General features: G+C 52.9%; 1 protein-coding gene across 1 annotated transcript; it reads right to left on the bottom strand.

The window, feature by feature from the left end:
* Nucleotides 1-2,001: 2,001 nt before the first annotated feature.
* On the bottom strand, nucleotides 2,002-8,673 carry CUNH2orf70 (chromosome unknown C2orf70 homolog). Its single transcript, XM_026055362.1, has 4 exons — nucleotides 8,579-8,673; nucleotides 7,608-7,854; nucleotides 6,946-7,058; nucleotides 2,002-2,146 (listed from the first exon to the last, which is right to left on the bottom strand). The coding sequence occupies exons 1-4, from the start codon at nucleotides 8,671-8,673 to the stop codon at nucleotides 2,002-2,004; spliced, it is 600 nt and encodes a 199-aa protein (XP_025911147.1).
* Between the last annotated feature and the right edge of the window lie 581 nt (nucleotides 8,674-9,254).

Consider the following 9,254-nt stretch of genomic DNA (forward strand, 5'->3'; position numbering starts at 1 on the left):
ATGCTGAGACACTGTCCACCAGCCTTGGCATGGTTTAAACCAGGCAGGGACAGGGGTAGCCTGGGAGAGGACATCCCCAGAGTAGTTTTGATGGGCCCTGGATGGGAGGGAGAACTTCCTAGCCCAGCCATGGCCAGCCTGGCCCAGGGACTTGGGGAAGGGAAAGTAGCTATGATGGGTTTATCCCAGCTGCTCAAACTCTTGCTTTAATGAGAAAGCAGGTAGTCCAGGTGGCTTGTCCTTGGCCATCCAGAGGGAAGCAGTGATCATGCCATGGATGGCTGTCCCGGTGCCGCCAGCCAGCCCAGAGCACAGTGTGAGTGTGAGTTTGACTGACGGCTCTTCCTCCCAACCCATCATCACCTGCAGGTTAATGACTGTGCCACATTATTTCTGCCTTGGTCTCTTCTATCCGCACCACAGGCATTGTGCTTTTGCTAGTATAAAAATGTTAGGAAGGTCTTTGCATGCTGTCAGGAGACAAGAGCTTGTTGTTAAGGCAGAGTTAACTTCTCTGAATGCTATTAAAAATGTAACCCTTTTATCTGGCATCTCCTTTTCCTGGGTGCTTCCAGGTAAATGGCTGATCATCAACATTTAACAKTCCTCCACGGCTTGCCTGGTGTCTTCATACTTGTAGTTTTCATCCAGGAGAAGTACTGAAGAACAAGAGAAGATCCACATTCAAATGGGATTTGCATTTGGCACTGATAATTTTAAAGATTGCATGTGATGGATATATGCTCTCCACCACCCTGCCCCAGCATACCTACAAGCCACAGGCATCTTAGCCATGCTGGAGTTAGCAGATGTCCACGCTCCCTGGACTGGCAGTGTCCGTGCACCCATCCTCCTTTTCTGGTCATCTGAAAATCCATTTCTGCGTGAAAGGACACAGTGCAGAAACAGGCAGCTTCAAGGGAATGGCTGGCTGGAGAGGACATCTCTCCCTACAGCCTCCACCTGTCCCCTGGGCTGCTTTTGAAGGATGCTGCAAACCGCCTCCTYCTGCACGGTTCTGTGACACCGATGCCCTTCCCTGAATCTTCTCCAGGTCTAGCATCTCTTCTTTGAGGCCGGGTGGCCATACCGTGCAGCGTTCAAAGTCTGGGCAAACCACAGATTGATGCATTGGCTCAAAACACTCACTGTTCTGCTCTCCCCTCTTTTCCTAATTATTCCTGCCATTTGATTTGCTTTTTGACCACTGTTGACCACTGAGCTGACCTGTCACAGGCCTGTCCACCGTGTCTCCACTGCCTCGCTGCTGCATGGTACCAGTCAGCTTGGAGTCCAGTGCCGTGTGTGTGTGATTTGGCAGTATTTTCCTTAAGTGCTTCATCATGATATCCTTCTGCAGCCAGCTCTTGTCTTTATTACTCTGCATAACTTAGCGTCAGCTGCAAACCTCACCTCCTCTGAGGCCATTTCTGACTATGCTGAGCAGTGCAAGTCCCAGCACGGAGCTGTGCGAGACTCTCCGGTTACCTTCCTCCACCGTGAAAACTGATAACTTATCCCCAGAATTTGTTCCGCTCTTTTTAATCCCCTCAGTTATTCACCCATGCAAGCACCTCCCCTGCTGCCCCACGGCTACTTCTTTAACAGTGTTTGATGAGACCTCATCAAAGCCTTTTGGAATCCAATCCACCAGATCTCCCTTCTCCACCTACTCCTTAACCCTTTCCAAGAAATCCAGGCAATACGGACGGTAGGATTTTCATTTACAAAACTCTTGTGTTTTTTCCCCAAAGTTTCATATTTGTTAGGCTAGTTTATAACAGTCCTCCTAGTCCAGGTGTCACGCTCACCTCCGTGGAGGTGCTGCCCTCCCTGCAAGCCCCTGAGAAAGCATTTCCTTGCCTCCCTGCAGCAGGTCCCCCTTGCATGCAAAGCCTGAAACAGCAGTCAGCTCCCTGTGCTTTATTTTCCTGCTGTGGCTGCCTCGTTTGGGAAACCAGTTTCCTCCAAAGTCGTGCTAGGCAGTGCAGATGCTGTCACTTATGCTCTGCATTCAAAAAAGCTGTCTCGGACTTCTCTCTCCTGGGAGGTGACCCTCTTTCCTGAGGGGAAGGTCTGGTACGTCCGCAGGTTCTCTGGTGACACCCGGAATAAATGCCACCGGGTCTTCCCGCTCAGCGGTGGGCTGGGGAGGAACAGAGCAACAAAATATGGTTACAGAGCTTCAGACAGAGTGTTGAGACCGGTGCCAAATGGCAAGCACCGAAACACAGGTGCTCAGCCATGTGCTTGGGCAGGAACGCACTGAGCGGAGACGCCCGCGCCACGTCCCTCTAACCGAGCTGCAAAAGCATTGGGCATCAGCCACAGAGCAGGCGAGCTCGTGACTTTGTCCTCCCAGCAGGACTTGTTCAGTCAGGTCTTGCACTGAACGGATTCAACTGCGGGACTCCCAATTTCCGTGCTCCCACCCCACCGGCTCTGGGTGCTCCACGTCACTGCTGAGCACTGCATGTGCGTGCACATCGCCTGCACGGATTGCACAGGCGCAATTATCATTTAATGATAACCAGAAGAAAAAAAAAAGGAGTGGGAGGTGGCATTAGGAACTGTGGAAGCAAGCTGTACCTAGGGATTTTATCCGTGTACATTCACAGCTGATGCAGCAGGCAAAATGTTTGTAAATGTCCAGCTCCCTGTTGGTAAATGTCCATGACCCACATCCCGCAAACGTTAGTGTGTGAGCAGCTTTCCATGTTGGCATCACCCCGATCGGTTCAATCACACGTTTGCATGAGGGACGACTGTGGAGAGGGGGGGGAGTGGAAGTTGCACATGTGCTTGAAGGGCCAGATGGAGCATACAAATTATTTGCAAGTTGAGCCAGGGAGCTGAGCCGGYGGGTCTGGGTCAGCGTCGGAGCTGCAGAGGTAGGACATCAGGCACAGACGCAGGTGCTGCACAGCTGGGACGCAGCAAAAGCAAGGGCCATCCATAAAGCCTCGGCTCAAAAGCAGTTCCCAAGGGCAAGGAGGGCCAGACCCTCCCTTCCAGCTTTCTTCACAGCAGCTCTTATCAGCGAAGGAGCTGACCTTGGATGCAGCCAGCTCAACTCCTGAACGCATCCAACGATAATCCTGGAAGAGGGCTGCGCTCAGGGCCCTGGCAGAGCCTCTGTTTTATTCCTTCCCTATGACTTCATACTCAGCTCTCCTCTTCCTACACATTTCCACCCCCTTGCAGTCAGGGTGAAGGACAGCCTCCCCCATTCCTGCCTGCTGCACCTTGATTTAGGATAGTCAGCCAAGGGTTAAGGAGAAAGCGTTAGACAGGCTAGACGGGAGCAGCATACAGCACAGAGGCTGACCAGACAGTTGTTTATTGACCCGCCAGGCTCTATACTAATCAATTATCTACACATTTAAGCATCGATGATTCATGTGGYGACCTTTCCTAAATGGCGACAGGCCACATGGCCATGAAGGTGCTGCAGCTCAGTTGCCTGGTTCCTATAACACTTCTCTGAGCTCAACGCCATGTCATTTCATAGATTCACGGACCTCCAGGAAAGAAGGGTTGACTGCGGCTGACCTCACTGCTGCGTTCACATCACCGCCATGACTTCTAATCTTGCATCAACGAAGGCCAATTCTCTCCTGAGCTGCATCAGGAGGCGGAAACGGAGAGATCCATCCCCTCTATCCAGCACTTGTGAGACCACATCTGCAGTGCTGTGTCCCGTTTGGGGCTCCCCAGTGCAAGAAAGACATGGACTTATTGAAGCAAGTCCAGCAGAGACCACCGAGACAGGCTGGAGCACATGATGTTCGAGGAGAGAGCTGGGTTTGTTCAGCCTTGAGAAGAGAAGGCAAAGGGGGATTTTACTACTGTTGCCCACTACCTAAAAACAGGTAGTAGGGCAGATAGGATCCAGAGGATGTAGAGATGTCAGAGGTGGGAGGATAAAAAGAAGATGGTGACAGACTCTGCTCAGAGGTGCATGGTGATAGGAYGAGAGGCAATGGGCACAYGTTACAACACAGGAAGATCTGTTTGGATATAAGAAAACTTTTTTCACCATAAAGATGGTCAAATCCTGGAACAGGGGCCAGGAGAGGTGCATGAATCTCCATTGCYGGGGATATTCAAACCTTGACCACAGCACCCTGCTCTGCACTAGCCTTGCTTTGAACAGGGGTCAGATCCAGAGGTCCCTTCGACTGCTGTTATTCCATGACTGTGACCTGACTGCAGCCGTGACCTGACCAACCCTACAAGACCCCATTCCYGATAAATATTTGTTAGGGAGGCACAAAGAAGAGGGAAAGAGAGTATTTGTCCATATGTGTCATGTTGCACAGGGGTGTCAGAGCAGGCCAGACACAACACTACCACCCAGAAAGGAGAAGGGGRAAACCTAGCAGCAAACCAGGCAGTGGGAAAGCCACGTTGCTCATGGACAAGGCAGCMCGCGGTCCTGTGCCTTGCTCTGCTCCCAGAGCAAGAGTCACGCAGTCCGATGAGCGTGGTCCAGCAGCCTGAAGTTCTGCTCTCAGGGATACACTGGCCGTCTGAAGGTGAGTGAAGGGTTATTTCTGTTTTTTAAACCTATGAACACTTCATTTTTCCCTCCGTTGAGCTACATGAATGTAGCACTAGAGGGCACCCACGTATTTCTGCTGGCAGCTGAGTCCGGCTGCCTTCCAGCGATTACAGCTCAGTGCCCAAACCTGGGCAGAGAGCACCGTAGACACATTTTTAGCCTACTTCAGGCCCAGCGTAATCTCCCCAAGAGGCCAGCCTTTCGCTCAGAGATCAGCGCTGGCAGGAGTTTTGCATGGCAGCTACAACTCACGAGGCTGGGAGGAAAATGCCGCCRCGATGGTCACTCTTCCTCTTCCAGGTTTCAGTGCAGCCATCCGTAACTGCTCCGTGTTTTGCGATCACGACTGTGCAGTTAAAGACGATCAATAAGCATGTTCAATGGGGCCAGGTGGAGGCTCTCCAGGCGAGTTTAATGCCGTTCCCCGAATTTGGACTGCAGACTGAGCTCCTTCACATCCCTACCAAGTTCTCTTTCCTTTTACTCCTGCTGAAAATAACAATTTCTCTCCGTTGCCAAGGTACCTGCCGTGCTTGCAGCACCGGAGAGAAATATCCAACCGTTTAATCCACACTTCAGCGGCACTGTGTTTTCTTTTGCTCACCTTCGGCRCTCATGGGCCAACAAGACACTCTGTGGCCTTTCAGATGAGCCAGCTTCTCCTGCAACTTCTGCTCTGGCATTTCCAGAAGGAGAAGCTCCCCCCCGGTGACTCCCGCAGCGAGGAGTTTCGGGATTGCTCAGTCTGTGCACAGCGGCGCTGAGCGCAGCGCTGGAGGATSTCACCTGCTGCCGCCTCTTAGCAAGGAGGTCTTAGCAAAGATGACGTTTCTGCTACGTCTAAGCAGAAGCTCAGCTCAGCTCTGGAGCAACTCTGGGCAGGTCCTGGCCTGGGCACGCTGGGATGCCTGGCAGCAAACCAATGTCCCGAGCACACCAGTGCATGCAGATTTGGGGGGGTTACAGAGCTCTTCCACTCACCTCCCACCATGCCGTCGCAGCCCCTTGCACTGATGCACTCTGCACCGTGCTGCAACGTCCCGTGTACACACCCCAGGCTACGTGCACGGAGCCCTGCAGTGCTTAAGTGCATATATAWGCTGTATTCCAGGACTTCCAGAGCAGCAGCAAACACTGGCAGAAGAGAAGCAAAGCCGGATGCTTTGTTTCTAAAATAGCAGTAGCCCTCGTCTGTCCTGGTTTGCAGCTCTGCTGGGGGGGGTGTGTGTTAATTTGGGCTGGGCACACTCAGCTGGGGCAATGGAAGGATTTAGCTTTGGGTGATAAAAGACAATTTGGTGGGACGTATGTGAGTTGGAGCTGTTTAGGGAAGACATCTGTAAGGCCGCGGTGACCCCAATGCAGTTATTAATWTGGAAGCTGTGAAGTACATCGGCAGTTAAGCCATGCAATAGCACATCATGGGATATATCAAATGAAACCCACCCATGAGAAGGGGGAGTTATGCCAGGAGGTGGATGAGGAACAACGTCTGACAGCTTCCCCCCGGGATCAGTACTCCACCCTTTGGAGCCTCCATGCTGCCAGCCAGGGAGACGGGACCAGAAGGAATAAGGAAGCCCCAGGAGCTTCGCTCCGTCACATGTTTTTCATGCCCTATTTGTGATGAGTCAGTTCTCCTCCTGTTCTTCCTCCTAGTGCAGAAATACCTCCCGGGCCCACTCCTCCTCCTGCCTGACAGCTTCTGCATGACAGAAAACCCACTCCCGATCCTCATTTCCCAGACCCACTTGCCCAGAGTGGCAGGACGCTGGCATCAAGCAGGCGCTGCCGGTGGTGGGAAAGGCCCAGGGTGCTGCTCCAGTATTGCAAATGTGTGGGGACTTTGGAATAAACAAACACCCAGGATTTAAAGGAAAYACATTAATAATGGGCAGAGTATTGATTTCCGACTTTTCCTTGAACTCTGGGGGACCCATGCGCAGTGGCCTGAGGCTGCCAAGGTGGGAGACTCTAAAACTGGTCAGAAATACGYGGGAAGTTAATCTGGCAGGCGAAAGTGTGGAGAAAGGGCAGTCACAGCAAGGAAGGGTAAATTCCCATTTAAATGTGTTGGTACTCAGTCCCCGAGGTTATCCGTCACCCAGAGCCAGGAGGACGCTTGCTTTTCAAGAAACCTGGGACTTATAAAAAAGCCAGCAAACCTGGCACTCCACCCACCTATTATTTCCTTTCACATTAATTTGGTTTGCTCTCCCCTTGTTTTCTGAGGTTTTGGTGAAGGATAGAGGGAGAATCAGGTATAGGGTTGGCACTATCCGCTGGTTTTCTCCAAATAACCCAAGTTCTGGGCATTGGGTGCTGCTGCGTCCCAGCACCTGGCCGGAGGGACAGCAGGGAGATTTGCGTTTGGCACTCACAGGTCAAGTGGATGAGGGCATCTTTCCTTTTCTTTTGTGGGCAACGCAAAGTAGGGAACGACGTGAAGTGTCCCGGTCTTGTCCCGGTAAAACTCCCGGTGCTGCTGGGACAGCTAAAAGCAGTGAAAAAGCAAGTGTTCAGGGTTCGCAGCCAGGAGCCGGGACACATCTGCCAGCTCAAAGTTAAACCACGAAACCACCGGTGCAGCCAGCAGTGGATAAATCTGCTTTGCCTCTCGCCCACCTGCCTTTCAGTGTTTGAAATCTTACTTGCACCAGGATTTCACAGGGGTTTCGTCACCCTTGCAGGCGCACAGCAGTAAAACGCATCCTCCAATGGTGCAGAAACTACAATAGCAATCGTGTTCCTAAGCTGTCCTCCCTCAGACGTGTGGGCTGCCGCGCTAGCAGGCRAGTTAATAAGCAGCATCCGTGCTCACCTCATTAATCCGGCGGTTTGGCTGCTCTGMAGACAGCACCCGTTGCATCCAAGATGCCCATTTTGTGCCCCTGCCCCTCCGGCTTGTGCCAGCCCCCGAATTAAGTTGCCCGGGTGCAATCCCCACGTCTGTGCATGGGTTTTGGCCTCCTCTGCAGTGCCCACGGCTCTCTCTGCCACTCCTGTCACTGCACCGTGGTGGGCATTACCCCTGTATCCTCACCTGGTAGAAGGTCCTCAGCTCCTCCACGYGGCTGGTGCCCAGGCTGGATTGGGAATGCAGAAGGGTGCACGGGCGCTGGTGCCAGCCCTGCGCTCGGCACGCCGGCGCCGGACGGCTGGAGGAGAGGGTAGGGAGCTGGTGGCTCCTCTCCGTGGCAGTGCTCCGGAAATCCTGGAGGTATTTCACGGTGGTGTTCCTGGAGGTGTCTCCAAAGGAAAACGTGATGTTTGGGACATGCCTTYGGTACCTGCGGGGCAAAGCATGAGTTCGGTGCGGGGGCCTGCTGGGAGGAGGGAGCTCGCTTCTCCTCCTCACATCAGGGCAGACCCAGGTCCCAGCCTCACCTGTCTGGTTGAAGCAAAACCCTGGAATTTCCCTGAGCAAAGCTCATACTCAGTAACTTCTGGGAAAAAATGAGAGGCGCTTGAATATCTATCCTGGAGAAAAGAAAGGAGCGGTGAGCGCTGGGAAGCATTGCAGCTCATTAAAGAATTGCATTTGCTGTTCCTGTAGGGAAATGCCAGTATACGGAGCTGGACAGCTGGAGGTGCAGGAGAGTCTGGGATGTTTCTCAGACATCCCGACTCCAACATGCCAAGGCTGCAGTGGGACAAACTCTGCAAACAACCGCTCTGCTGAGACAAGCAGCTACTGGTTGCATGTGGCCCAGGCAGGGCAAGGAGGACGTTCCCTCCGATGGGAAATGAGGCAGCAATTAATTCAATCAGGCATTGCCTAGGGACCGCAGTAGTAAATGCCGGCCAGCGATCTCCCCACCCTACACACACCTGCCTTCGCACCCATCTCCTCTGCAATGTCACAGTGAACGTGTTCCCTGACGCTGCCCTGTCTCGCTCTCCTCCATCAGCATGTGCCGACCTTGGCTCCCCATCGCATCCCATGGGTTGCTGATCACGAGCATCTACTTGACACCAGCATCGTCCTTGGAAACCCTCTCTCTTGCCCCTCACGTGCAAACGTCACTAAATCCCGATGTTCCTCCATTTCCAGCATCTTCTGACGACGCTCTTGTCCAGCGAGGTCCCTGCATTTCCAGCCACGTCATCGCTTTCTCCTGGCCTTTGCGACAACCAGTTCTCCACCGACAAACTCAGCCTTAGGTTGTGAGCCAATATATCAGTTTATCACCCTCCCGTGACCATGCCTATCTCTGACAGAGGTCGGAAGGGGCAGAGGAGGGATGTACGGCATGAACTGGCCTTGGCCTCTGCTGCCTTCCCAGCAGCTATGTTTATTCCTACCACTTGATCTGGCCCCCAAAGAGAGTGTCGGGAAGCCCCCTCGCTCTTTGCACGTTCAGAGCCAAAAATCCAGATCTCACCGGTAACGAGCGCTGCAACACGATAAAGCATTTGCCGCTTCAGATCCCTCGAACGGCTCGTTAGCCTCGCAGTGTGTTCCCCCAGATTTTGTAAATGTGGCGTTATTCTCCCCGCAGCCGATGATTGCAATGGCTGTGCGCAACCCGCCTTCCTGCAACGCCCGATATTCCCAGAYGCTGTCAGGTTTCACGGCAGTCGGCGGAGACTGCTGCTTTTCTTTTTGGCCAGGCAAATTCACCTGGGAATATGGAGTTAATTTTGCTGAAAGCTAAGATGTTCTGCATGTTGCCTGAAAAGAGCATTT

The sequence above is a fragment of the Apteryx rowi genome, unplaced genomic scaffold, assembly GCF_003343035.1.
Source record: "Apteryx rowi isolate R43461 unplaced genomic scaffold, aptRow1 scaffold_991, whole genome shotgun sequence".
Lineage (NCBI taxonomy): Eukaryota > Metazoa > Chordata > Aves > Apterygiformes > Apterygidae > Apteryx > Apteryx rowi.